The following is a 27,458-nucleotide window of genomic DNA, read 5'->3' as shown; positions in this document are numbered from 1 at the left end:
GGCTGGGCAATGGAGGTCCTCATAGAGGAGGCGGGGTCTCTGTGTCCTTGTGCCAGGGCTGCAGCACTGCACAGCATAATAATGATTCCTTTATTTGGGAGTGTACCAACAGGACAAGGGTGAATAGCTTGAATGTTAAAGAGGGCAAGTTTATATTGGGTATCAGAAAGATATTCTTCAAGACAAGGGTGTTGAGGCCGTAAATCAAGTTACCTGGAAGAGCTGCTGATGCCCCATCCCTGGCAGCGCCCGAGTCCAGGCTGGATGTGGCTTTGCACAGCGGGCGGTGTCCCCGCACTGGGGCAGCTCAGATGTGGCCAATGGTGGAGCAGCGCTACGTGTGATCCCAGCACTGCCCTCCTCCCGACGCCGCCTCTAAAAGCGCTGCTGAGCTGCACAGCGCTTCCAGCCCCGGCGCTGCTGTGCGGGACGAGAGCAGCAACAGCACGAGTGCAGCAGTCAGAGCTGGGACACAGCGCAGCGCTGCTTTGGTGAGTTGCTGCAGCTCTGCTGCCACTGCCGGAACAAATTCCAAGGCAGCAAAATCTGCTTTCAGGGAGTGGGTTCTGACTTCCATGAATGAGGGTCAACCAGTATCTCTTTCCAAAGGCAAAGTCAATGTTGATGGGTAACTTTGATGCCACTTGGCTTTCTCCATGCACACGCGGCTGTGGGACTGACCTGAGTCCCCAGAGATCATCTGTGTCTCCTTCATTGGCACAGGGAGGGAAGCAGGGCAGGTTTGTGCCACTCTCACTCAACATCTCTCTCCTCCCAGGCTCCCCGTGTGAGTGTGAGCGCTCTCCCGATGGCAGGACGTCACAGCACAGGTGAGCTGCTCCCCCCCTGCGCGCTGTTGCATCTCCTGAGGCTGCCTCCCATCTCTCCGCTCTGAGAGCCGCACAGAGCGAGGCTGAGGGCGGATGGGACAGCGGTGTGCGGTGGGTGCAGCCTGAGACACAGCGCAGGGGGAAAGGCATACGGCAAGCCTTGCTGTCTCTGTGGCTGTTGCCATGCCTCACTGAAGCCGTGCAGGGCAGGGAGGGGCTGAAAAAACAACCTTGCACAAACGCTGCCGCGTTTTCTGCTGAGCGCCTGAATTCTCGGAAGTGGAGCAGTTCAGCCTGGGTTTTTGCTTACTCCACGCAGTGCTGGGACTCAGGCTGCTGTGAGATCGCTTTCACTTTCTGTTCCTGCTTTTGGAGGAGCACTGGGTGCAGCCCTCTGAGGAATCCAAGGGACGGACGTTCCTGGGCAGCCTGAGGGCCACGCGTTCCTCCTGATGGAGCCTGAGGCCACCGGAGGGGGGGAGCTGGGCTGCCCACAGCGTGTTGTTGGCGCTGGGCTGAAGCTGGAGCCGATCTTGTGGCAGTGAGGAGACGCCGTTGGCTGTGTGGCACCAAAGCCAGAGGAGCTGCTGCACTGGCCGCAGTCCCCAGCTGCTTCTCCACGGAGTGGGGAAGGTGGCGGTGGGAGGCGTGCTGTGCCCATTTCAGTGCAGCCGTGGGGCTTTGTGTCCCTTTTGCAGAGGATCCTTTGGTCAGAACCTTCAGTTTGGGCTTGGCTTCCTGCTGGGCACGATCAGTTTTCCCGTGGGAGAGCTGAGAGAGGGGATGGGGCCAGGAAGAGCTGAGCGAGCCCTGCGTGCCTGCTGGCAGCCGGCTCCAGCCCGTGCCCCGTCCCGTCCCCGCAGGGCACAGCGGTGGCTCGGGGACACCTTTCCTCGTGGCCCCGGCACTCCGTGGCCAGCAGGGGGTGTCCCGGCACCGCGGGGCTCACACTCGTCTCTGCTTGGTCCACAGGATCCCAGCTGAGCATCATCCTGGTGGGCAAGACGGGGAGTGGGAAGAGTGCGACAGGGAACACCATCCTTGGGACAAAGAAGTTTCACTCCACTGTGTCAGCAGAGTCGGTAACCAAAGAGCCCCATAAAAGTGAAGGCCGTTTTGCTGGAAGAGCAATTACTGTTGTTGACACTCCTGGCCTTTTTGACACTAAGGAAGTCAATGAAAAAACAGCTGAAAAGATTAAGAATGCGTTTCAGGATTTCTCTGCAGGTGTCCATGCCATCGTGCTTGTGATGCAGCTGGGACGAATCACACAGGAGGAGCAGGAAGTGGCTGAGTGGGTGACCAAGATGTTTCATGTGAAAGCAGAGAGATACACAATCCTGTTATTCACCCGAGCAGAGGAGTTGGAGGATCCAAAAGGTCTGAAGGGCTTCATAGAACAGAGCCCATACCTCAAGGGCCTGGCAGCCAAGTGTGGAAATCGGTACATTGGTTTCAACAACAAAGCCACTGGGGAGGAAAGGGATCGGCAGGTTGCAGAGCTCATCAGCATGATTGATGCCATGGTAAAGCAAAATCATGATGCTACGCATTACACACGAGAAATGCTGGAGGAAGACACACGGACATTCTTTCAGAAGTTTTGTACCATCCTGTAGGCAGCCAGGGGTCGGTCCCAGAACAGGGATCTCCTCTGCTGCACCGTTCCTGCTGTCTGTATGGGGTGATGTGAGGCAGGGTGTGTGGTGATGGGCCTGAAGGAGCTGTCAATAAACACTGAGCATTGCTGTGTGGAGGAGCATCCGTCTGTGCCCTGGGTTCTGGGGTGCTGAGCAGTGCTGGCAGGAGGTGGTCGCACACACGGTGCAGTGGGGACGAGGCCCAGTGCCGGCTGTGCCTGCGGGGATGGGATGTGGAGGGCTGGTGCCCGTGGCTGTGGGCATGCAGGCTGCTCTGGAGGATGGCGGGGATGTGGAAGGGGAGCTGCCCTCGGTGCGAGAGCTGAGGTTCTCCAGCAGCCTTTGCTCCGAGATGTGTTGTGTGCACTGCTGGAATGGAGCACGCTTACGGGAAAGGCGTCTGTGGGACCTCGGGCCTCAGCTGGCGTGTGCAGGTGATGTGGGCGCTCTGCAGCTCGGAGGCAGCAGCAGGACGGGCAGCACATTGCTGGCAGAATGGTCAGGATGAAACGTTCAGCACACAGCTACACACGCACACAGTGCTGGGGGTGAAGACCGGGGCTCCGGGATCTGGGACAGGGGGGCACTGTGCTGGTGGCAGTCATGGGGGGTTCCGCTGGGCTCCGTGTCAGGGCTGATTCTCTTCAGTCTTCTCTCCATGACTGGAAACTGTCACTGAGGTGCAGTGAGGAAGGTTGTGGAAGACACTGCACTGCCATGAGCTGCTGACTCTGTCAGGGGTGAAGAGGCCTGGCAGAGAGAGCCTTAGTGATGGCAGGACCAGGCAGTGCCCAACGGAATGGAGGTGACCAGAGCAAGAGCTGCATTCTGCACGTGGGATGGGGCTGTCCTGGGTGTATGTAAAGAAACAGAGGCTGGACGGCAGCCCCACAGAAGGGGTCTGGGGGCTTTTGGTCATCCTGGTGGACGTGAGCCCACAGTGCCCTGCTGTAGCAGCAATGCTCAGTGCAGGAGGAGAGCAGCAACAGCACGAGTGCAGCAGTCAGAGCTGGGACACAGCGCAGCGCTGCTTTGGTGAGTTGCTGCAGCTCTGCTGCCACTGCCGGAACAAATTCCAAGGCAGCAGAATCTGCTTTCAGGGAGTGGGTTCTGACTTCCATGAATGAGGGTCAACCAGTATCTCTTTCCAAAGACAGAGTCAATGTTAATGGGTAACTTTGATGCCATTTGGCTTTCTCCATGCACACGCGGCTGTGGGACTGACCTGAGTCCCCAGAGATCATCTGTGTCTCCTTCATTGGCACAGGGAGGGAAGCAGGGCAGGTTTGTGCCACTCTCACTCAACATCTCTCTCCTCCCAGGCTCCCCGTGTGAGTGTGAGCGCTCTCCCGATGGCAGGACATCACAGCACAGGTGAGCTGCTCCCCCCCTGCGCGCTGTTGCATCTCCTGAGGCTGCCTCCCATCTCCCCCCTCTGAGAGCCGCACAGAGCACGGCTGAGGGCGGATGGGACAGCGGTGTGCGGTGGGTGCAGCCTGAGACACAGCGCAGGGGGAAAGGCATACGGCAAGCCTTGCTGTCTCTGTGGCTGTTGCCATGCCTCACTGAAGCCGTGCAGGGCAGGGAGGGGCTGAAAAAACAACCCTGCACAAACGCTGCTGCTGCGTTTTCTGCTGAGCGCCTGAATTCTCGGAAGTGGAGCAGTTCAGCCTGGGCTTTTTCTTACTCCACGCAGTGCTGGGACTCAGGTTGCTGTGAGATCGCTTTCACTTTCTGTTCCTGCTTTTGGAGGAGCACTGGGTGCAGCCCTCTGAGGAATCCAAGGGACGGACATTCCTGGGCAGCCTGAGGGCCACGCGTTCCTCCTGATGGAGCCTGAGGCCACCGGAGGGGGGGAGCTGGGCTGCCCACAGCGTGTTGTTGGCGCTGGGCTGAAGCTGGAGCCGATCTTGTGGCAGTGAGGAGACGCTGTTGGCTGTGTGGCACCAAAGCCAGAGGAGCTGCTGCACTGGCCGCAGTCCCCAGCTGCTTCTCCACGGAGTGGGGAAGGTGGCGGTGGGAGCCGTGCTGTGCCCATTTCAGTGCAGCCGTGGGGCTTTGTGTCCCTTTTGCAGAGGATCCTTTGGTCAGAACCTTCAGTTTGGGCTTGGCTTCCTGCTGGGCACGATCAGTTTTCCCGTGGGAGAGCTGAGAGAGGGGATGGGGCCAGGAAGAGCTGAGCGAGCCCTGCGTGCCTGCTGGCAGCCGGCTCCAGCCCGTGCCCCGTCCCGTCCCCGCAGGGCACAGCGGTGGCTCGGGGACACCTTTCCTCGTGGCCCCGGCGCTCCGTGGCCAGCAGGGGGTGTCCCGGCACCGCGGGGCTCACACTCGTCTCTGCTTGGTCCACAGGGTCCGAGCTGAGGATCCTGCTGGTGGGCAAGACGGGGAGTGGGAAGAGTGCGACAGGGAACACCATCCTTGGGAGGGAGGAATTTGAATCTTATCTGTCACCACAGTCAGTAACCCAAGAGTGCAAGGAAGTCAAAGGCTGCTCTGCTGGACGGTCACTGGTTGTTGTCAACACTCCTGGCTTTCATGTCACTGTGGAAGACAACCTGAAAGCAGCTGAGAAGATTAAGAAAGCCTTTCAGTGCCTGTCCGGAGGGGTCCATGCCATCGTCCTGGTGATGCAGCTGGGCCCAAACGCACAGGAAGAGCAGAAAGAGGCTGAGTGGCTGTCCAAGATGTCCCATACTGAAGCACACAAGTACACAATCCTGTTATTCACCCGAGCAGAGGAGCTGAAGCATCCCGAAGATCTGAAGAGCTTCATAGAAAGGAGCGGATGCCTTACGGAGCTGGCAGCCAAGTGTGGAAATCGGTACCTCGGTTTCAGCAACAGAGCCGCTGGGGAGGCGAGGGATCGGCAGGTTGCAGAGCTCATCAGCATGATTGATGCCATGGTAGAGCAGAATCGTGATGCTCCGTGTTACACGCGAGAAATGCTGGAGAAGGTCGGTACCATCGTGTAGGAAGCAAGGGCTCAGTCAGAGAGGAAACAGCCTCCTCAGCCGTGCCGTTCCCCGCCTTCGCGGTACATGTGGGGCACGGAGTGTGGTGCCTGAAGGAGCTCTCAAGGAGTGCTTGAGCCCCGCTGTCTGGTTGAGCACCTGCGCATGCCCTGGGTTCTGCTGTGCTGGGCAGTGCTGGGAGGGGGTGGTTGCGCATTTGATGTGGTCAGGACCAGGCCCAGTGCTGACAGCCTCATGCTGGGGCACACGGATGCAGTGCTGAGCAGTGCGTGGATGCGAGGCTTCGCGCCTCACTTGTTGAGAGCAGCCAGCAGAAGAGCTCTGTGGGCAGCCCAATGAGCAGCCCTGTCCCTGTGGGGCCATCCGCCCTGGTCCTGAGTGCAAGAATGAGGCAAGCCCTTGGTGGGGAGGGGGAGCGGCCCATGATGCAAGTGCTGAGGTGCTCTCTCCCTCCTTTTGCTCGTATTTCTGTTCCATACCATTTCCTTCCATACCATTGCTCACAGAACATTGCAGACAAAGCGCCCGGCACACAGACAGGCACAGACACAGTGAGATTGGTGAAAGCTGGGCTGATGCCTCTTGCCCATGCATTGGGACATGGGTGGCATGCACTGGTGGCAGTCCCTGGGGGTTCTGAAGGGCTCCATTTCAGGGCTGGTTCTGTTCAGTGTTCCCTTCAGTGACTGGATATGGCTTCTCAGTACGGAGTGTGGGAGCAGAGGGCGGCTGACAGCTCCACAGAAGGGCTCTGGGGGCTCTGGGACGGCCCGGTGGACATGAGCCTGCAGCGTTCTGCAGCCACAAGGGCCCCTTCCCGTTTTGGGGGAGGAGAAGGCCCAGCAGTGCCGGCGAGGACAGGGACCGTCCTGTCTGCTCTGTGCTGCGGTCTGACCTGGAGCACAGGGTGCAGGTTGGGTGCTGCTGTGTCAGAAGGACACGGAGCTGTGAGAGAGCATGCAAAGGATGGCTGCGGAGATGGGGAAGGGTCTGCAGGGCAAGAGGTGTGAGGAGAGCTGAGGGCCCTGTGTTTATTGAGCCCAAAGCAGAGGAGGCTGAGGGGAGGGCTCACTGCAGCTGCAGCTCCTCATGGACCTACAGCTCCTCAAAGGGTGCGGATGGGCAGCGCCGAGCTCAGCTCTCTCCACCACTGACAGGCCACAGTGTAATGGCATGGAGCTGTTAGAAGAGTGTAGGGTGCTTCTGAGGGAAAATCTGTACCCTAGAGGGTGGTGGGCATGAAGCAGCTCCCCTGGGCAGTGGCATGGGCTGAGCTGCTGGAGCACTGGGACACCGTTCTCAGACGTAGGGTTTGGGTTAGGCTAGTCTAACGTGGAAGCAGGAGTGCCTTGCAGCTCAGGACATTCTGTGATCCCACCACTCTCGCGGCACCCAGGAAGAATGGAGGGATGCTCCATGTCCCCATCTTAGGCAGGCTGTGCCTTGGCAGTGCTGCTGCTACTGCAGTGCCGGCCCAGTACAGGCTGTGAGCCGTGGTCCAAAGGTCCCACAAAGAGGCATTTCCAAGAAATGCTCCCAGCTCCAGGCAGTGCAATATGGAAAGTGCAGGCTGTGGCTCGGGGCGCTGGGGCTGCACCCCACTGCTCACAGCCAAGGACAGCAGCAGTGTGATGGGCACTGGGCTTTTCATGGGCATCCATCCACGCACCAGCAGCACTGCCTCCATTCTCAGCCCTGGGCAGGGGTGTGCAGGGCTGCTGTCCTTGTCATGCAGCTGCCCATGTCCTCGTGCGTTCTCACACTGATGCATCCCAGGGACAGTCCATTGATCCTTTGTATCATTTACATTAGCACAGGGAGGGAAGCAGGGCAGGTTTGTGCCATTCTCACTTAAAATCTCTCTCCTCCCAGGCTCCCCGTGTGAGTGTGAGCGCTCTCCCGATGGCAGGACGTCACAGCACAGGTGAGCCACTCCCAGCTGCATGCAGGCAGGCGCAGCCCAGCCGGGCTCCTGGCTGAGTGCTGGGGAGCACGGGGGGTTCGCATCCTGGTGCAGCCTCGTGCACGCGTGGGCTTTGTGGGAGGCCGTGGCCTCGGGTGCGTCCTGAGGCTGCCTCCCATCTCTGCTTTCAGAGCCGCCCAGATCGAGGCTGAGGGTGGATGGGGCCCACGAGCCCTGTGTGCCTGCTGGTTTGGGGCCCGGTCTCCTTGTCCGGTCGCGGGGTCCGAGCTCTGAGGGTGTTGTCTGTAACGGGACGGGGTCCATGGCAGCTCGGCGTGGGCTCGGCAGTCCCTGGAGGAGAAGCTGTCCGTCCCGTCCGACCCGTGTCCCGCTGTCCCCGCAGGTCGGCGGCCGGAGCTGCGCGTTGTGCTGCTGGGGCGGAGCGGAGCGGGGCGCAGCGCCACCGGCAACACGTTGCTGGGCGAGGAGCGCTTCGAGTCCCGGCTGGCGTCCCAACCCGTCACCACCACGTGCAAAGACGGCAGGCGGGATTGGGGCGAGTGGTGCGTGGTGGTCATGGACACCCCGGCGATTTTCGGGGGCTCTCAGTGCGACAAGCAGCATTTGGCCGAGGAGCGCCAGCGCTGCCTCAGATTCGCTGCCCGTGAGCCCTGCGTGCTGCTGCTGGTGACACAGCTGGGCCGTTACACGCGGGAGGACCGCGAGGTGCAGGAGAGCGTGCAGAAGCTCTTTGGGAAGGGCGCTAAGCAGCGCATGATGGTGGTGTTCACAAGGAAGGAAGACCTGGGGGGCGGCTCGCTGGATGAATACGTGAAGACGGCCGAGAACGGAGCGCTGCGTTAGCTGGTGAAGGCGTGCGGGAAGCAGTGCTGTGCTGTGAGCAACAGAGCGCCGAGGCGGGACCGGGATGTGCAGGCTGATGAGGTGCTGCACAGGGCTGAGAGCATCGCCCTCAGGCAGAGCGAGGGGCGAGGGGAGTGGTCTTGGTTGTGTTTGCCGTAATTAAGATCTAATCAGCGTGATGAGACCCACGGGTCCATGCCCAAAAAAGGGGAGGGGAAGGGAAGGAGTTGCATCCGGACAAGGGAAGCGGTGGCAATGAGCTAAGGAAAGAAGGACTTAGTTTTCTAATTGTAGTAGTGAAATGTTATTGGAATTGAAGCTACTGAACAAACGAGTTTCCAAAACGCAAAGCTCTCGTGCCGATGTGACACACAGGCAGCAAAGGAGAGCGCTGCTGTGAGCTTTGGGTTCTGCTGTCATTGCCTTCCCCTGGAAGATGGAAATAACAAAATAAAGCGTTGTGGGAGCGCCGTGCCTTTCTGGGAGTTGTAGCTCATTCTTCGGAGCCGCCGCGTCGCCTCGTTGACTCCCATCAACGGTTGCGCTGCCGCGGCCGGGGCCGAACGGAGCGGGGTGAGTGCGGGCACCGAGGAGCCGCCCCGCGAGCAGCCCCGGTGCCGGCGGCGCCCCGCTCAGTGCCCGCGGCCGTCCGCCGCCCCGCTCCCCGTCGGGCCGGCAGCCCCCAGCGGAGCGCGTCGCGTCGCGGCGGGTCGGGAAACGCCCGGCCACCCCGGAGCCCCCGGAAGATCGGACAGGGTGCGGGGCGAGGCCGGGGCCGGCAGGGAGGGCGGCGACCCCCGGGGCCGCGCGGCGCAGAGGAGCCCGGCTGGGGGACGCGGCGCTGCGGGAGCGCGGGGAGGCGGGGCGGCGCGTCCGTTCGCGCTCGGCGGGGCGGCGGTACCGCGCGGCTCCGCTGCCAGGGACGGCGCTGAGGGAACCGAGCCCGTTGACGGGAAACGGGCGCGTTGACGGGAAAGGCGATTACGGAATGCGCCACCTTCGGCCCGGCTGCCGGAGGGGCGGCCGCTCCCCGTGGAGCGACAGGCAACCCCCGGCTGCTCCCCGTGACTCTGCGCCCCGGGCTGCCCCCGAACGGCCCGTCGTGCTCCGACCCCGCGACCCCACATAAAAGCCGGCCGGGCTGCCGCGGTGGCGCGGAGGAGCGAGCGGCGGTGCGGCTCGTGGAGGGCTTACGGCGTGCACGCGGTGGCCGCGCCCGACGCCTTCGACTCGCCGGAGCGCAGCGCCCGGTGCCGCCGCGAGGTCGCCCGCTGCGCGCTGCGCGGGGTGGGCGCAGGGTTTGGGGAGATCCCTGAGCATGGCACGTGGAGGGACTAAAGGAGAATTACGGTAATTAGTGTAATATTTGTGTTTTAGTTAGTGCTCTGCATGCAGCATTGCTTCCTACTGCTCCCAGCGGTCCAGGGCGCTGTCAGCAGCATCAGCACTGTTCTGAAACCAGCGGGAATCACAGCCCGGACAGAGCCCATCCCCACGAGGGGCCTCTGGAAAAGGGAGGAGAAAGTGCAGCTGTTGTTCCTTGAAGCCGTCAGGGGGAACTCGAGCCCCCAAGGGAGCGCAGGGCGCTGAGCTGTGGGCTGTGTGACAACCGAAAGTGAAAGCATTCCTGCTGCTCCTGCTGCCCTCGGCTGAACCAAAGCCCGGGCTGAGCCGCTCCCATTCCCGAAAGTCACACGCTGAGCAGAAAGCACACGGACCCTCTGGGCCCCGTCCCGTTCCGTGCAGCAGGCAAAGGGACGGCCGGGGGTGGGGGGCTCCCCTTGTGGGGGGTCTCTGCACCCCCGGGACCGCTGCCCTCAGCTGCACACCGAGCTGAGAGACAACGCAGTCATTGTCAGCAGCCAACGCAGGCTGGTGAGGGGCAAAACCTGTCCTGGGAACTCGGTGTGCAGGTCCAGCAGTCACCACTGAGCTGCTCATGGGGATCCAGCTGGTTGGATGCAGAGCTGTTTCGGCTCCTGCAGTGCCTCCATAGCATTGCTCCCAGGAAGCTGCAGGCACAACGCCTGGCACACAGCTGCACACGGGCACGGTGTGATGGGTGAATGCTGGGCTGGCGGTGTTGAGACACGGGGGGAGATGTGCTGGTGGCAGTCACTGGGGGCTCCACAGGGCTCCATCTCAGGGCTGATTCTCTCCAGTGTTCCCTTCAGTGACTGGGGTTGGGTTCCCAGTACGGGGGGGGGGGAGGAGCAGAGGTCGGACAGCAGCTGCACAGAAGGGCTCTGGGGGCTGTGGGACGGCCCGGTGCATGTGAGCCCTTAGTATGCCCTGCAGCCAAAAGAGCCCCAAGCGCTGGGTGCAGCAGCCCAGCAGTGCTGCTGAGGGAAGGGACTGTGCCCTCTGCTCTGTGCTGCAGCCTGACCTCGAGCATGGGGTGCTGCTGCGTGAGAAGGGCATGGAGCTGTTAGAGTGGGTGGTCTGCAGAGGTGCCTGAGGCCCCAAGTGAGCTGTGGTTTGGGGATGGTGGGATTTGGTCTCCCCTGCCCGCACAGGGACACCCAGAGCAGGTGGCACAGCCTCATGTGTGAGGGCTGAATGTGCACAAGGAGAAAACCCCACAGCCTCTAGGTCCTTGTGCCAGGGCTGCAGCACTGCACGGCACGGCTGTGCTTCTGTTCAGTGAGAGTGTACCAATAGGACCAAGGTGAATGGCCCTAATGGAAAAGAGGACAGGTTTAGATTAGGCATGATGAAACAATTCTTCAAGACAAGGGTGGTGAGGCCATAACTAAGTTTCCCGGAAGAGCTGCTGATGCCCCATCCCTGGCAGCGCCCGAGTCCAGGCTGGATGTGGCTTTGCACAGCGGGCGGTGTCCCCGCACTGGGGCAGCTCAGATGTGGCCAATGGTGGAGCAGCGCTACGTGTGATCGCAGCACTGCCCTCCTCCCGACGCCGCCTCTAAAAGCGCTGCTGAGCTGCACAGCGCTTCCAGCCCCGGCGCTGCTGTGCGGGACGAGAGCAGCAACAGCACGAGTGCAGCAGTCAGAGCTGGGACACAGCGCAGCGCTGCTTTGGTGAGTTGCTGCAGCTCTGCTGCCACTGCCGGAACAAATTCCAAGGCAGCAGAATCTGCTTTCAGGGAGTGGGTTCTGACTTCCATGAATGAGGGTCAACCAGTATCTCTTTCCAAAGGCAAAGTCAATGTTGATGGGTAACTTTGATGCCATTTGGCTTTCTCCATGCACACGCGGCTGTGGGATGGACCTGAGTCCCCAGGGAACATCTGTGTCATCTTCATTGGCACAGGGAGGGAAGCAGGGCAGGTTTGTGCCACTCTCACTCAACATCTCTCTCCTCCCAGGCTCCCCGTGTGAGTGTGAGCGCTCTCCCGATGGCAGGACGTCACAGCAAAGGTAAGCTGCTCCCCCCTGCGCGCTGTTGCATCTCCTGAGGCTGCCTCCCATCTCCCCGCTCTGAGAGCCGCACAGAGCACGGCTGAGGGCGGATGGGACAGCGGTGTGCGGTGGGTGCAGCCTGAGACACAGCGCAGGGGGAAAGGCATACGGCAAGCCTTGCTGTCTCTGTGGCTGTTGCCATGCCTCACTGAAGCCGTGCAGGGCAGGGAGGGGCTGAAAAAACAACCCTGCACAAACGCTGCTGCTGCGTTTTCTGCTGAGCGCCTGAATTCTCGGAAGTGGAGCAGTTCAGCCTGGGCTTTTGCTTACTCCACGCAGTGCTGGGACTCAGGTTGCTGTGAGATCGCGTTCACTTTCTGTTCCTGCTTTTGGAGGAGCACTGGGTGCAGCCCTCTGAGGAATCCAAGGGACGGACATTCCTGGGCAGCCTCAGGGCCACGCGTTCCTCCTGATGGAGCCTGAGGCCACCGGAGGGGGGGAGCTGGGCTGCCCACAGCGTGTTGTTGGCGCTGGGCTGAAGCTGGAGCCGATCTTGTGGCAGTGAGGAGACGCTGTTGTCTGTGTGGCACCAAAGCCAGAGGAGCTGCTGCACTGGCCGCAGTCCCCAGCTGCTTCTCCATGGAGTGGGGAAGGTGGCGGTGGGAGCCGTGCTGTGCCCATTTCAGTGCAGCCGTGGGGCTTTGTGTCCCTTTTGCAGAGGATCCTTTGGTCAGAACCTTCAGTTTGGGCTTGGCTTCCTGCTGGGCACGATCAGTTTTCCCGTGGGAGAGCTGAGAGAGGGGATGGGGCCAGGAAGAGCTGAGCGAGCCCTGCGTGCCTGCTGGCAGCCGGCTCCAGCCCGTGCCCCGTCCCGTCCCCGCAGGGCACAGCGGTGGCTCGGGGACACCTTTCCTCGTGGCCCCGGCACTCCGTGGCCAGCAGGGGGTGTCCCGGCACCGCGGGGCTCACACTCGTCTCTGCTTGGTCCGCAGGGTCCGAGCTGAGGATCCTGCTGGTGGGCAAGACGGGGAGTGGGAAGAGTGCGACAGGGAACACCATCCTTGGGAGGGAGGAATTTGAATCTTATCTGTCACCACAGTCAGTAACCCAAGAGTGCAAGGAAGTCAAAGGCTGCTCTGCTGGACGGTCACTGGTTGTTGTCGACACTCCTGGCTTTCATGTCACTGTGGAAGACAACCTGAAAACAGCTGAGAAGATTAAGAAAGCCTTTCAGTGCCTGTCCGGAGGGGTCCATGCCATCGTCCTGGTGATGCAGCTGGGCCCAAACGCACTGGACGAGCAGAAAGAGGCTGAGTGGCTGTCCAAGATGTCCCATACTGAAGCACACAAGTACACAATCCTGTTATTCACCCGAGCAGAGGAGCTGAAGCATCCCGAAGATCTGAAGAGCTTCATAGAAAGGAGCGGATGCCTTACGGAGCTGGCAGCCAAGTGTGGAAATCGGTACCTCGGTTTCAGCAACAGAGCCGCTGGGGAGGCGAGGGATCGGCAGGTTGCAGAGCTCATCAGCATGATTGATGCCATGGTAGAGCAGAATCGTGATGCTCCGTGTTACACGCGAGAAATGCTGGAGAAGGTCGGTACCATCGTGTAGGAAGCAAGGGCTCAGTCAGAGAGGAAACAGCCTCCTCAGCCGTGCCGTTCCCCGCCTTCGCGGTACATGTGGGGCACGGAGTGTGGTGCCTGAAGGAGCTCTCAAGGAGTGCTTGAGCCCCGCTGTCTGGTTGAGCACCTGCGCATGCCCTGGGTTCTGCTGTGCTGGGCAGTGCTGGGAGGGGGTGGTTGCGCATTTGATGTGGTCAGGACCAGGCCCAGTGCTGACAGCCTCATGCTGGGGCACATGGATGCAGTGCTGAGCAGTGCGTGGATGCGAGGCTTCGCGCCTCACTTGTTGAGAGCAGCCAGCAGAAGAGCTCTGTGGGCAGCCCAATGAGCAGCCCTGTCCCTGTGGGGCCATCCGCCCTGGTCCTGAGTGCAAGAATGAGGCAAGCCCTTGGTGGGGAGGGGGAGCGGCCCATGATGCAAGTGCTGAGGTGCTCTCTCCCTCCTTTTGCTCGTATTTCTGTTCCGTACTATTTCCTTCCATACCATTGCTCACAGAACATTGCAGACAAAGCGCCCGGCACACAGACAGGCACAGACACCGTGAGATTGGTGAAAGCTGGGCTGATGCCTCTTGCCCATGCACTGGGACATGGGTGGCATGCACTGGTGGCAGTCCCTGGGGGTTCTGAAGGGCTCCATTTCAGGGCTGGTTCTGTTCAGTGTTCCCTTCAGTGACTGGATATGGCTTCTCAGTACGGAGTGTGGGAGCAGAGGGTGGCTGACAGCTCCACAGAAGGGCTCTGGGGGCTCTGGGACGGCCCGGTGGACATGAGCCTGCAGTGTCCTGCAGCACAAGGGCCCCTTCCCGTTTTGGGGGAGGAGAAAGCCCAGCAGTGCCGGCGAGGACAGGGACCGTCCTGTCTGCTCTGTGCTGCGGTCTGACCTGGAGCACAGGGTGCAGGTTGGGTGCTGCTGTGTCAGAAGGACACGGAGCTGTTAGAGAGCATGCAAAGGATGGCTGCGGAGATGGGGAAGGGTGTGCAGGGCAAGGGGTGTGAGGAGAGCTGAGGGCCCTGTGTTTATTGGGCCCAAAGCAGAGGAGGCTGAGGGGAGGGCTCACTGCAGCTGCAGCTCCTCATGGACCTACAGCCCCTAGTGGCCCTATGGCTGCTGAGAAGGAGCAGAGGGGCAGCACTGAGCTCCACTCTGACAGTGACAGGCCCCATCGGAATGGAGCTGTTAGAGGAGTGTTGTTTGCGGGTGAGGGAAAGGCTGCGCCCGAGGGCAGAGGGCATGGAGCAGGTCCCCTGGGAAGTGAGCACAGGCTGAGCTGCTGGAGCACTGGGACACTGTTCTCAGACATAGCGTTTCGGTTTGGAATGTTCAGTGTGGAAGCCAGGAGTGCCTTCCAACTCAGGGCATTCTGTGATCCTGCCGGTCTCAGGGCCCCAAGAGGCGTGCAGTGATGCTCCAGGTTCCCAGCTTTTGCAGGCCATGCCCTGGCAGCAGTGCTGCCACTGTGGTGCCATCCCCGTACAGACTGAGCCATGGGCCAGAAGTCCCACAAAGAGGCATTTCCCAGAAATGCTCTCAGCTCCAGGCAGTGCAGTATGGAAAGTTCAGGCTGTGACTCGGGGTGCTGAGGTTGCTCCCCACTGCTCAGGGCCGGGGATGGCAGGAGTGTGATGGGCAGAAGGCTTTTCGTGGGAGTCCATGCCCATACCAGCAGCACTGCCCCCATTCTCAGCCCTGGGCAGGGGTGTGCAGGGCTGCTTTCCTTGTCATGCAGCTGCCCATGTCCTCGTCTGTCCTCACAGTGATGTGTCCCAGGGACAGTGCATTGATCGTTTGCATCACTTTCATAAGCACAGGGAGGGAAGCACAGGAGGTTTGTGCTATTCTCACTTAAAATCTCTCTCCTTCCAGGCTCCCTCTATGAGCGCTCTCCCGATGGCAGGACGTCACAGCACAGGTGAGTGCCTCCCCTGCTACTGGTCGTGTGCGTCCTGAGGCTGCCTCCCATCTCCGCCCTGAGAGCTCACAGAGCGAGGCTGAGGGCGGACGGGGCCAAGCGAGCCCTGCGTGCCTGCTGGCAGCCGGCTCCAGCCCGTGCCCCGTCCCGTCCCCGCAGGGCACAGCGGTGGCTCGGGGACACCTTTCCTCGTGGCCCCGGCACTCCGTGGCCAGCAGGGGGTGTCCCGGCACCGCGGGGCTCACACTCGTCTCTGCTTGGTCCACAGGGTCCCAGCTGAGGATCCTGCTGGTGGGCAAGACGGGGAGTGGCAAGAGTGCGACAGGGAACACCATCCTTGGGAAGGAGGAATTTGAATCTTGTCTGTCACCACAGTCAGTAACCCAAGAGTGCAAGGAAGTCAAATGCTGCTCTGCTGGACGGTCACTGGTTGTTGTCGACACTCCTGGCTTTCATGTCACTGTGGAAGACAACCTGAAAACAGCTGAGAAGATTAAGAAAGCCTTTCAGTGCCTGTCCGGAGGGGTCCATGCCATCGTCCTGGTGATGCAGCTGGGCCAAATGACACAGGAAGAGCAGAAAGAGGCTGAGTGGCTGTCCAAGATGTCCCATACTGAAGCACACAAGTACACAATCCTGTTATTCACCCGAGCAGAGGAGCTGAAGCATCCCGAAGATCTGAAGAGCTTCATAGAAAGGAGCGGATGCCTTACGGAGCTGGCAGCCAAGTGTGGAAATCGGTACCTCGGTTTCAGCAACAGAGCCACTGGGGAGGCGAGGGATCGGCAGGTTGCAGAGCTCATCAGCATGATTGATGCCATGGTAGAGCAGAATCGTGATGCTCCGTGTTACACGCGAGAAATGCTGGAGAAGGTCGGTACCATCGTGTAGGAAGCAAGGGCTCAGTCAGAGAGGAAACAGCCTCCTCAGCCGTGCCGTTCCCCGCCTTCGCGGTACATGTGGGGCACGGAGTGTGGTGCCTGAAGGAGCTCTCAAGGAGTGCTTGAGCCCCGCTGTCTGGTTGAGCACCTGCGCATGCCCTGGGTTCTGCTGTGCTGGGCAGTGCTGGGAGGGGGTGGTTGCGCATTTGATGTGGTCAGGACCAGGCCCAGTGCTGACAGCCTCATGCTGGGGCACACGGATGCAGTGCTGAGCAGTGCGTGGATGCGAGGCTTCGCGCCTCACTTGTTGAGAGCAGCCAGCAGAAGAGCTCTGTGGGCAGCCCAATGAGCAGCCCTGTCCCTGTGGGGCCATCCGCCCTGGTCCTGAGTGCAAGAATGAGGCAAGCCCTTGGTGGGGAGGGGGAGCGGCCCATGATGCAAGTGCTGAGGTGCTCTCTCCCTCCTTTTGCTCGTATTTCTGTTCCATACCATTTCCTTCCATACCATTGCTCACAGAACATTGCAGACAAAGCGCCCGGCACACAGACAGGCACAGACACCGTGAGATTGGTGAAAGCTGGGCTGATGCCTCTTGCCCATGCACTGGGACATGGGTGGCATGCACTGGTGGCAGTCCCTGGGGGTTCTGAAGGGCTCCATTTCAGGGCTGGTTCTGTTCAGTGTTCCCTTCAGTGACTGGATATGGCTTCTCAGTATGGAGTGTGGGAGCAGAGGGTGGCTGACAGCTCCACAGAAGGGCTCTGGGGGCTCTGGGACGGCCCAGTGGACATGAGCCTGCAGCGTCCTGCAGCCACAAGGGCCCCTTCCCGTTTTGGGGGAGGAGAATGCCCAGCAGTGCCGGCGAGGACAGGGACCGTCCTGTCTGCTCTGTGCTGCGGTCTGACCTGGAGCACAGGGTGCAGGTTGGGTGCTGCTGTGTCAGAAGGACACGGAGCTGTGAGAGAGCATGCAAAGGATGGCTGCGGAGATGGGGAAGGGTGTGCAGGGCAAGGGGTGTGAGGAGAGCTGAGGGCCCTGTGTTTATTGGGCCCAAAGCAGAGGAGGCTGAGGGGAGGGCTCACTGCAGCTGCAGCTCCTCATGGACCTACAGCTCCTCAAAGGGTGCGGATGGGCAGCGCCGAGCTCAGCTCTCTCCACCACTGACAGGCCACAGTGTAATGGCATGGAGCTGTTAGAAGAGTGTAGGGTGCTTCTGAGGGAAAATCTGTACCCTAGAGGGTGGTGGGCATGAAGCAGCTCCCCTGGGCAGTGGCATGGGCTGAGCTGCTGGAGCACTGGGACACCGTTCTCAGACGTAGGGTTTGGGTTAGGCTAGTCTAACGTGGAAGCAGGAGTGCCTTGCAGCTCAGGACATTCTGTGATCCCACCTCTCTCGCGGCACCCAGGAAGAATGGAGGGATGCTCCATGTCCCCATCTTAGGCAGGCTGTGCCTTGGCAGTGCTGCTGCTACTGCAGTGCCGGCCCAGTACAGGCTGTGAGCCGTGGTCCAAAGGTCCCACAAAGAGGCATTTCCCAGAAATGCTCCCAGCTCCAGGCAGTGCAATATGGAAAGTGCAGGCTGTGGCTCGGGGCGCTGGGGCTGCACCCCACTGCTCACAGCCAAGGACAGCAGCAGTGTGATGGGCACTGGGCTTTTCATGGGCATCCATCCACGCACCAGCAGCACTGCCTCCATTCTCAGCCCTGGGCAGGGGTGTGCAGGGCTGCTGTCCTTGTCATGCAGCTGCCCATGTCCTTGTGCGTTCTCACACTGATGCATCCCCAGGGACAGTCCATTGATCCTTTGTATCATTTACATTAGCACAGGGAGGAAAGCACAGGAGGTTTGTGCCACTCTCACTCAAAATCTCTCTCCTTCCAGGCTCCCCGTGTGAGTGTGAGCGCTCTCCCGATGGCAGGACGTCACAGCACAGGTGAGCCGCTCAGCTCTACATGCAGGCAGGCGCAGCCCAGCCGGGCTCCTGGCTGAGTGCTGGGGAGCACGGGGAGTTCATGTGGGCTTTGTGGGAGGCCGTGGCCTCGGGGGCGTCCTGAGGCTGCCTCCCATCTCTGCCCTGAGAGCTCACAGAGCGAGGCTGAGGGCGGACGGGGCCGAGCGAGCCCTGCGTGCCTGCTGGCAGCCGGCTCCAGCCCGTGCCCCGTCCCGTCCCCGCAGGGCACAGCGGTGGCTCGGGGACACCTTTCCTCGTGGCCCCGGCACTCCGTGGCCAGCAGGGGGTGTCCCGGCACCGCGGGGCTCACACTCGTCTCTGCTTGGTCCACAGGGTCCCAGCTGAGGATCCTGCTGGTGGGCAAGACGGGGAGTGGCAAGAGTGCGACAGGGAACACCATCCTTGGGAAGGAGGAATTTGAATCTTGTCTGTCACCACAGTCAGTAACCCAAGAGTGCAAGGAAGTCAAAGGCTGCTCTGCTGGACGGTCACTGGTTGTTGTCGACACTCCTGGCTTTCATGTCACTGTGGAAGACAACCTGAAAACAGCTGAGAAGATTAAGAAAGCCTTTCAGTGCCTGTCCGGAGGGGTCCATGCCATCGTCCTGGTGATGCAGCTGGGCCCAAACGCACTGGACGAGCAGAAAGAGGCTGAGTGGCTGTCCAAGATGTCCCATACTGAAGCACACAAGTACACAATCCTGTTATTCACCCGAGCAGAGGAGCTGAAGCATCCCGAAGATCTGAAGAGCTTCATAGAAAGGAGCGGATGCCTCAAGGAGCTGGCAGCCAAGTGTGGAAATCGGTACCTCGGTTTCAGCAACAGAGCCGCTGGGGAGGCGAGGGATCAGCAGGTTGCAGAGCTCATCAGCATGATTGATGCCATGGTAGAGCAGAATCGTGATGCTCCGTGTTACACGCGAGAAATGCTGGAGAAGGTCGGTACCATCGTGTAGGAAGCAAGGGCTCAGTCAGAGAGGAAACAGCCTCCTCAGCCGTGCCGTTCCCCGCCTTCGCGGTACATGTGGGGCACGGAGTGTGGTGCCTGAAGGAGCTCTCAAGGAGTGCTTGAGCCCCGCTGTCTGGTTGAGCACCTGCGCATGCCCTGGGTTCTGCTGTGCTGGGCAGTGCTGGGAGGGGGTGGTTGCGCATTTGATGTGGTCAGGACCAGGCCCAGTGCTGACAGCCTCATGCTGGGGCACACGGATGCAGTGCTGAGCAGTGCGTGGATGCGAGGCTTCGCGCCTCACTTGTTGAGAGCAGCCAGCAGAAGAGCTCTGTGGGCAGCCCAGTGAGCAGCCCTGTCCCTGTGGGGCCATCCGCCCTGGTCCTGAGTGCAAGAATGAGGCAAGCCCTTGGTGGGGAGGGGGAGCGGCCCATGATGCAAGTGCTGAGGTGCTCTCTCCCTCCTTTTGCTCGTATTTCTGTTCCGTACTATTTCCTTCCATACCATTGCTCACAGAACATTGCAGACAAAGCGCCCGGCACACAGACAGGCACAGACACCATGAGATTGGTGAAAGCTGGGCTGATGCCTCTTGCCCATGCACTGGGACATGGGTGGCATGCACTGGTGGCAGTCCCTGGGGGTTCTGAAGGGCTCCATTTCAGGGCTGGTTCTGTTCAGTGTTCCCTTCAGTGACTGGATATGGCTTCTCAGTATGGAGTGTGGGAGCAGAGGGTGGCTGACAGCTCCACAGAAGGGCTCTGGGGGCTCTGGGACGGCCCGGTGGACATGAGCCTGCAGTGTCCTGCAGCCACAAGGGCCCCTTCCCGTTTTGGGGGAGGAGAATGCCCAGCAGTGCCGGCGAGGACAGGGACCGTCCTGTCTGCTCTGTGCTGCGGTCTGACCTGGAGCACAGGGTGCAGGTTGGGTGCTGCTGTGTCAGAAGGACACGGAGCTGTGAGAGAGCATGCAAAGGATGGCTGCGGAGATGGGGAAGGGTGTGCAGGGCAAGGGGTGTGAGGAGAGCTGAGGGCCCTGTGTTTATTGGGCCCAAAGCAGAGGAGGCTGAGGGGAGGGCTCACTGCAGCTGCAGCTCCTCATGGACCTACAGCTCCTAATGGCCCTATGGCTGCTGAGAAGGAGCAGAGGGGCAGCACTGAGCTCCACTCTGACAGTGACAGGCCCCATCGGAATGGAGCTGTTAGAGGAGTGTTGTTTGCGGGTGAGGGAAAGGCTTCGCCCGAGGGCAGAGGGCATGGAGCAGGTCCCCTGGGAAGTGAGCACAGGCTGAGCTGCTGGAGCACTGAAACACCGTTCTCAGACATAGCGTTTGGGTTTGGAATGTTCAGTGTGGAAGCCAGGAGTGCCTTCCAACTCAGGGCATTCTGTGATCCTGCCGGTCTCAGGGCCCCAAGAGGCGTGCAGTGATGCTCCAGGTTCCCAGCTTTTGCAGGCCATGCCCTGGCAGCAGTGCTGCCACTGTGGTGCCATCCCCGTACAGACTGAGCCATGGGCCAGAAGTCCCACAAAGAGGCATTTCCCAGAAATGCTCTCAGCTCCAGGCAGTGCAGAATGGAAAGTTCAGGCTGTGACTCGGGGTGCTGAGGTTGATCCCCACTGCTCAGGGCCGGGGATGGCAGGAGTGTGATGGGCAGAAGGCTTTTCGTGGGAGTCCATGCCCATACCAGCAGCACTGCCCCCATTCTCAGCCCTGGGCAGGGGTGTGCAGGGCTGCTTTCCTTGTCATGCAGCTGCCCATGTCCTCGTCTGTCCTCACAGTGATGTGTCCCAGGGACGGTGCATTGATCGTTTGCATCACTTTCATAAGCACAGGGAGGGAAGCACAGGAGGTTTGTGCTATTCTCACTTAAAATCTCTCTCCTCCCAGGCTCCCTCTTTGAGCGCTCTCCCGATGGCAGGACGTCACAGCACAGGTGAGTGCCTCCCCTGCTACTGGTCGTGTGCGTCCTGAGGCTGCCTCCCATCTCCGCCCTGAGAGCTCACAGAGCGAGGCTGAGGGCGGACGGGGCCGAGCGAGCCCTGCGTGCCTGCTGGCAGCCGGCTCCAGCCCGTGCCCCGTCCCGTCCCCGCAGGGCACAGCGGTGGCTCGGGGACACCTTTCCTCGTGGCCCCGGCGCTCCGTGGCCAGCAGGGGGTGTCCCGGCCCCGCGGGGCTCACACTCGTCTCTGCTTGGTCCACAGGGTCCGAGCTGAGGATCCTGCTGGTGGGCAAGATGGGGAGTGGCAAGAGTGCCACAGGGAACACCATCCTTGGGAAGGAGGAATTTGAATCTTGTCTGTCACCACAGTCAGTAACCCAAGAGTGCAAGGAAGTCAAAGGCTGCTCTGCTGGACGGTCACTGGTTGTTGTCGACACTCCTGGCTTTCATGTCACTGTGGAAGACAACCTGAAAACAGCTGAGAAGATTAAGAAAGCCTTTCAGTGCCTGTCCGGAGGGGTCCATGCCATCGTCCTGGTGATGCAGCTGGGCCAAATGACACAGGAAGAGCAGAAAGAGGCTGAGTGGCTGTCCAAGATGTCCCATACTGAAGCACACAAGTACACAATCCTGTTATTCACCCGAGTAGAGGAGGTGAAGCATCCCGAAGATCTGAAGAGCTTCATAGAAAGGAGCGGATGCCTCACGGAGCTGGCAGCCAAGTGTGGAAATCGGTACCTCGGTTTCAGCAACAGAGCCACTGGGGAGGCGAGGGATCGGCAGGTTGCAGAGCTCATCAGCATGATTGATGCCATGGTAGAGCAGAATCGTGATGCTCCGTGTTACACGCGAGAAATGCTGGAGAAGGTCGGTACCATCGTGTAGGAAGCAAGGGCTCAGTCAGAGAGGAAACAGCCTCCTCAGCCGTGCCGTTCCCCGCCTTCGCGGTACATGTGGGGCACGGAGTGTGGTGCCTGAAGGAGCTCTCAAGGAGTGCTTGAGCCCCGCTGTCTGGTTGAGCACCTGCGCATGCCCTGGGTTCTGCTGTGCTGGGCAGTGCTGGGAGGGGGTGGCTGCGCATTTGATGTGGTCAGGACCAGGCCCAGTGCTGACAGCCTCATGCTGGGGCACACGGATGCAGTGCTGAGCAGTGCGTGGATGCGAGGCTTCGCGCCTCACTTGTTGAGAGCAGCCAGCAGAAGAGCTCTGTGGGCAGCCCAATGAGCAGCCCTGTCCCTGTGGGGCCATCCGCCCTGGTCCTGAGTGCAAGAATGAGGCAAGCCCTTGGTGGGGAGGGGGAGCGGCCCATGATGCAAGTGCTGAGGTGCTCTCTCCCTCCTTTTGCTCGTATTTCTGTTCCATACCATTTCCTTCCATACCATTGCTCACAGAACATTGCAGACAAAGCGCCCGGCACACAGACAGGCACAGACACCGTGAGATTGGTGAAAGCTGGGCTGATGCCTCTTGCCCATGCACTGGGACATGGGTGGCATGCACTGGTGGCAGTCCCTGGGGGTTCTGAAGGGCTCCATTTCAGGGCTGGTTCTGTTCAGTGTTCCCTTCAGTGACTGGATATGGCTTCTCAGTATGGAGTGTGGGAGCAGAGGGTGGCTGACAGCTCCACAGAAGGGCTCTGGGGGCTCTGGGACGGCCCGGTGGACATGAGCCCACAGTGTCCTGCAGCCACAAGGGCCCCTTCCCGTTTTGGGGGAGGAGAATGCCCAGCAGTGCTGGTGAGGACAGGGACCGTCCTGTCTGCTCTGTGCTGCGGTCTGACCTGGAGCACAGGGTGCAGGTTGGGTGCTGCTGTGTCAGAAGGACACGGAGCTGTGAGAGAGCATGCAAAGGATGGCTGCGGAGATGGGGAAGGGTGTGCAGGGCAAGGGGTGTGAGGAGAGCTGAGGGCCCTGTGTTTATTGGGCCCAAAGCAGAGGAGGCTGAGGGGAGGGCTCACTGCAGCTGCAGCTCCTCATGGACCTACAGCTCCTCAAAGGCTGCGGATGGGCAGCGCCGAGCTCAGCTCTCTCCACCACTGACAGGCCACAGTGTAATGGCATGGAGCTGTTAGAAGAGTGTAGGGTGCTTCTGAGGGAAAATCTGTACCCTAGAGGGTGGTGGGCATGAAGCAGCTCCCCTGGGCAGTGGCATGGGCTGAGCTGCTGGAGCACTGGGACACCGTTCTCAGACGTAGGGTTTGGGTTAGGCTAGTCTAACGTGGAAGCAGGAGTGCCTTCCAACTCAGGACATTCTGTGATCCCACCTCTCTCGCGGCACCCAGGAAGAATGGAGGGATGCTCCATGTCCCCATCTTAGGCAGGCTGTGCCTTGGCAGTGCTGCTGCTACTGCAGTGCCGGCCCAGTACAGGCTGTGAGCCGTGGTCCAAAGGTCCCACAAAGAGGCATTTCCCAGAAATGCTCCCAGCTCCAGGCAGTGCAATATGGAAAGTGCAGGCTGTGGCTCGGGGCGCTGGGGCTGCACCCCTCTGCTCACAGCCAAGGACAGCAGCAGTGTGATGGGCACTGGGCTTTTCATGGGCATCCATCCACGCACCAGCAGCACTGCCTCCATTCTCAGCCCTGGGCAGGGGTGTGCAGGGCTGCTGTCCTTGTCATGCAGCTGCCCATGTCCTCGTGCGTTCTCACACTGATGCATCCCCAGGGACAGTCCATTGATCCTTTGTATCATTTACATTAGCACAGGGAGGGAAGCAGGGCAGGTTTGTGCCACTCTCACTCAAAATCTCTCTCCTCCCAGGCTCCCTGTGTGAGTGTGAGCGCTCTCCCGATGGCAGGACGTCACAGCACAGGTGAGCTGCTCAGCTCTACATGCAGGCAGGTGCAGCCCAGCCGGGCTCCTGGCTGAGTGCTGGGGAGCACGGGGAGTTCATGTGGGCTTTGTGGGAGGCCGTGGCCTCGGGGCCTCCTGAGGCTGCCTCCCATCTCCGCCCTGAGAGCTCACAGAGCGAGGCTGAGGGCGGACGGGGCCGAGCGAGCCCTGCGTGCCTGCTGGCAGCCGGCTCCAGCCCGTGCCCCGTCCCGTCCCCGCAGGGCACAGCGGTGGCTCGGGGACACCTTTCCTCGTGGCCCCGGCACTCCGTGGCCAGCAGGGGGTGTCCCGGCACCGCGGGGCTCACACTCGTCTCTGCTGGTCCACAGGGTCCGAGCTGAGGATCCTGCTGGTAGGCAAGACGGGGAGTGGCAAGAGTGCGACAGGGAACACCATCCTTGGGAAGGAGGAATTTGAATCTTGTCTGTCACCACAGTCAGTAACCCAAGAGTGCAAGGAAGTCAAAGGCTGCTCTGCTGGACGGTCACTGGTTGTTGTCGACACTCCTGGCTTTCATGTCACTGTGGAAGACAACCTGAAAACAGCTGAGAAGATTAAAAAAGCCTTTCAGTGCCTGTCCGGAGGGGTCCATGCCATCGTCCTGGTGATGCAGCTGGGCCAAATGACACAGGAAGAGCAGAAAGAGGCTGAGTGGCTGTCCAAGATGTCCCATACTGAAGCACACAAGTACACAATCCTGTTATTCACCCGAGTAGAGGAGCTGAAGCATCCCAAAGATCTGAAGAGCTTCATAGAAAGGAGCGGATGCCTCACGGAGCTGGCAGCCAAGTGTGGAAATCGGTACCTCGGTTTCAGCAACAGAGCCACTGGGGAGGCGAGGGATCGGCAGGTTGCAGAGCTCATCAGCATGATTGATGCCATGGTAGAGCAGAATCGTGATGCTCCGTGTTACACGCGAGAAATGCTGGAGAAGGTCGGTACCATCGTGTAGGAAGCAGGGAAGGTTTGTGCCACTCTCACTCAACATCTCTGTCCTCCCAGGCTTTCCGTGTGAGTGTGATCGCTCTCCCGATGGCAGGACATCACAGCACAGGTGAGCTGCTCAGCTCTACATGCAGGCAGGCGCAGCCCAGCCGGGCTCCTGGCTGAGTGCTGGGGAGCACGGGGGGTTCGCATCCTGGTGCAGCCTCGTGCACGCGTGGGCTTTGTGGGAGGCCGTGGCCTCGGGGGCGTACTGAGGCTGCCTCCCATCTCTGCTTTCAGAGCCGCCCAGATCGAGGCTGAGGGTGGATGGGGCCCACGAGCCCTGTGTGCCTGCTGGGTTGGGGCCCAGTCTCCTTGTCCGGTTGCGGGGTCCTGGCTCTGAGGGTGTTGTCTGTAACGGGACGGGGTCCATGGCAGCTCGGCGTGGGCTCGGCAGTCCCTGGAGGAGAAGCTGTCCGTCCCGTCCGACCCGTGTCCCGCTGTCCCCGCAGGTCGGCGGCCGGAGCTGCGCGTTGTGCTGCTGGGGCGGAGCGGAGCGGGGCGCAGCGCCACCGGCAACACGTTGCTGGGCGAGGAGCGCTTCGAGTCCCGGCTGGCATCCCAACCCGTCACCACCACGTGCAAAGACGGCAGGCGGGATTGGGACAAGTGGTGCGTGGTGGTCATGGACACCCCGGCGATTTTCGGGGGCTCTCAGTGCGACAAGCAGCATTTGGCCGAGGAGCGCCAGCGCTGCCTCAGATTCGCTGCCAATGAGCCCTGCGTGCTGCTGCTGGTGACACAGCTGGGCCGTTACACGCAGGAGGACCGCGAGGTGCAGGAGAGCGTGCAGAAGCTCTTTGGGAAGGGCGCTAAGCAGCGCATGATGGTGGTGTTCACAAGGAAGGAAGACCTGGGGGGCGGCTCGCTGGATGAATACGTGAAGACGGCCGAGAACGGAGCGCTGCGGGAGCTGGTGAAGGCGTGCGGGAAGCAGTGCTGTGCTGTGAGCAACAGAGCGCCGAGGCGGGACCGGGATGTGCAGGCTGATGAGGTGCTGCACAGGGCTGAGAGCATCGCCCTCAGGCAGAGCGAGGAGCGAGGGGGGTGGTCTTGGTTGTGTTTGCCGTAATTAAGATCTAATCAGCGTGACGAGACCCACGGGTCCATGCCCAAAAAAGGGGAGGGGAAGGGAAGGAAGGTGGATCCGGACAAGGGAAGCGGTGGCAATGAGCTAAGGAAAGAAGGACTTAGTTTTCTAATTGTAGGAGTGAAATGTAATTGGAATTGAAGCTACTGAACAAACGAGAGTTTCCAAAACGCAAAGCTCTTGTGCCGATGCTGCAGCAGCTGGGACACACAGGGAGCAAAGGAGAGCGCAGCTGTGAGCTTTGGGTTCTGCTGTCATTGCCTCCCCCTGGAAGATGGAAATAACAAAATAAAGCGTTGTGGGAGCGCCGTGCCTTTCTGGGAGTTGTAGCTCATTCTTCGGAGCCGCCGCGTCGCCTCGTTGACTCCCATCAACGGTTGCGCTGCAGCGGCCGGGGCCGAGCGGAGCGGGGTGAGTGCGGGCACCGAGGAACCGCCCCGCGAGCAGCCCCGGTGCCGGCGGCGCCCCGCGTGCCGCTCCGTGCCCGCAGCCGTCCGCCGCCCCGCTCCCCGTCGGGCCGGCAGCCCTCAGCGGAGCGCGTAGCGTCGCGGCGGGTCGGGAAGCGCCCGGCCACCCCGGAGCCCCCGGGAGCTCGGCCCGGGTGCGGGGCGAGGGCGGAGACGGCAGGGCGGGCGGCGACCCCCGGGGCCGCGCGGCGCAGAGGAGCCCGGCTGGGGGACGCGGCGCTGCGGGAGCGCGGGGAGGCGGGGCGTCCGTTCGCGCTCGGCGGGGCGGCGGTACCGCGCGGCTCCGCTGCCAGGGACGGCGCTGAGGGAACCGAGCGCGTTGACAGGAAACGGGCGCGTTGACGGGAAAGGCGCTTAAGGAATGCGCCACCTTCGGCCCGGCTGCCGGCGGGGCGGCCGCTCCCCGCGGAGCGACAGGCAACCCCCGGCTGCTCCCCGTGACTCTGCGCCCCGGGCTGCCCCCGAACGGCCCGTCGTGCTCCGACCCCGCGACCCCACATAAAAGCCGGCCGGGCTGCCGCGGTGGCGCGGAGGAGCGAGCGGCGGAGCGGCTCGTGGAGGGCTTACGGCGTGCACGCGGTGGACGCGCCCGACGCCTTCGACTCGCCGGAGCGCAGCGCCCGGTGCCGCCGCGAGGTCGCCCGCTGCGCGCTGCGCGGGGTGGGCGCAGGGTTTGGGCAGATCCCTGAGCATGGCACGTGGAGGGACTAAAGGAGAATTACGGTAATTAGTGTAATATTTGTGTTTTAATTAGCGCTCTGCATGCAGCATTGCTTCCTTCTGCTCCCAGCGGTCCAGGGCGCTGTCAGCAGCATCAGCACTGTTCTGAAACCAGCGGGAATCACAGCCCGGACAGAGCCCATCCCCACGAGGGGCCTCTGGAAAAGGGAGGAGAAAGTGCAGCTGTTGTTCCTTGAAGCCGTCAGGGGGAACTCGAGCCCCCAAGGGAGCGCAGGGCGCTGAGCTGTGGGCTGTGTGACAACCGAAAGTGAAAGCATTCCTGCTGCTCCTGTGCAGCAGGCAAAGGGACGGCCGGGGATGGGGGCTTCCCCTTGTGGGGGGTCTCTGCAGCCCCGGGACCGCTGCCCTCAGCTGCACACCGAGCTGAGAGACAACGCAGTCATTGTCAGCAGCCAACGCGGGCTGGTGAGGGGCAAAACCTGTCCTGGGAACTCGGTGTGCAGGTCCAGCAGTCACCCACTGAGCTGCTCATGGGGATCCAGCTGGTTGGATGCAGAGCTGTTTCGGCTGCTGCAGTGC

At 61.1% G+C, this 27,458-nt stretch overlaps 2 protein-coding genes and 1 long non-coding RNA gene across 4 annotated transcripts in view; 2 read left to right on the top strand and 1 right to left on the bottom strand.

Moving 5' to 3' along the window:
- Window positions 1-27,458, bottom strand: part of LOC125696219 (GTPase IMAP family member 7-like) — a 40,797-nt gene that overhangs the window by 7,261 nt on the left and 6,078 nt on the right. The window lies entirely within an intron of this gene.
- LOC125696196 (uncharacterized) lies at window positions 241-26,049 on the top strand. The gene is made up of 15 exons (XM_048951585.1): window positions 241-491; window positions 779-830; window positions 1,803-2,356; window positions 11,536-11,587; window positions 12,562-13,166; window positions 15,062-15,107; window positions 15,376-15,980; window positions 17,872-17,923; window positions 18,275-18,879; window positions 20,776-20,821; window positions 21,090-21,694; window positions 23,586-23,637; window positions 23,987-24,591; window positions 24,660-24,711; window positions 25,094-26,049. Exons 2-15 carry the CDS (start codon window positions 809-811, stop codon window positions 25,711-25,713), a joined length of 4,521 nt encoding a protein of 1,506 aa, XP_048807542.1. The 5' UTR covers window positions 241-491; window positions 779-808; the 3' UTR covers window positions 25,714-26,049.
- Window positions 3,446-7,575, top strand: LOC125696232 (uncharacterized). 2 transcript variants are annotated; one of them, XR_007378238.1, is made up of 3 exons: window positions 3,446-3,505; window positions 3,793-3,844; window positions 4,820-4,832. It is a non-coding gene; the product is annotated as an uncharacterized LOC125696232 (long non-coding RNA). The 2 variants fall into 2 exon arrangements; XR_007378237.1 differs by lacking the exon at window positions 4,820-4,832 and adding an exon at window positions 7,537-7,575 and having other exon boundaries at window positions 3,453-3,505.

Source organism: Lagopus muta, chromosome 7 (assembly GCF_023343835.1).
Source record: "Lagopus muta isolate bLagMut1 chromosome 7, bLagMut1 primary, whole genome shotgun sequence".
Taxonomy (NCBI): domain Eukaryota; kingdom Metazoa; phylum Chordata; class Aves; order Galliformes; family Phasianidae; genus Lagopus; species Lagopus muta.
Note: the sequence above shows the minus strand (reverse complement) of the source record. Positions and strands in the feature narration are given on the sequence as shown.

Excerpts from the sequence above, each read along its gene's own strand:
- LOC125696196 (XM_048951585.1), top strand. The coding sequence starts at position 809 with ATGGCAGGACGTCACAGCACAG. Across the intron at positions 20,822-21,089 it reads GGCAGGACGTCACAGCACAG|GGTCCGAGCTGAGGATCCTG; the intron begins GTGAGTGCCTCC and ends CTTGGTCCACAG. Across the intron at positions 21,695-23,585 it reads CGCGAGAAATGCTGGAGAAG|GCTCCCTGTGTGAGTGTGAG; the intron begins GTCGGTACCATC and ends CTCTCCTCCCAG.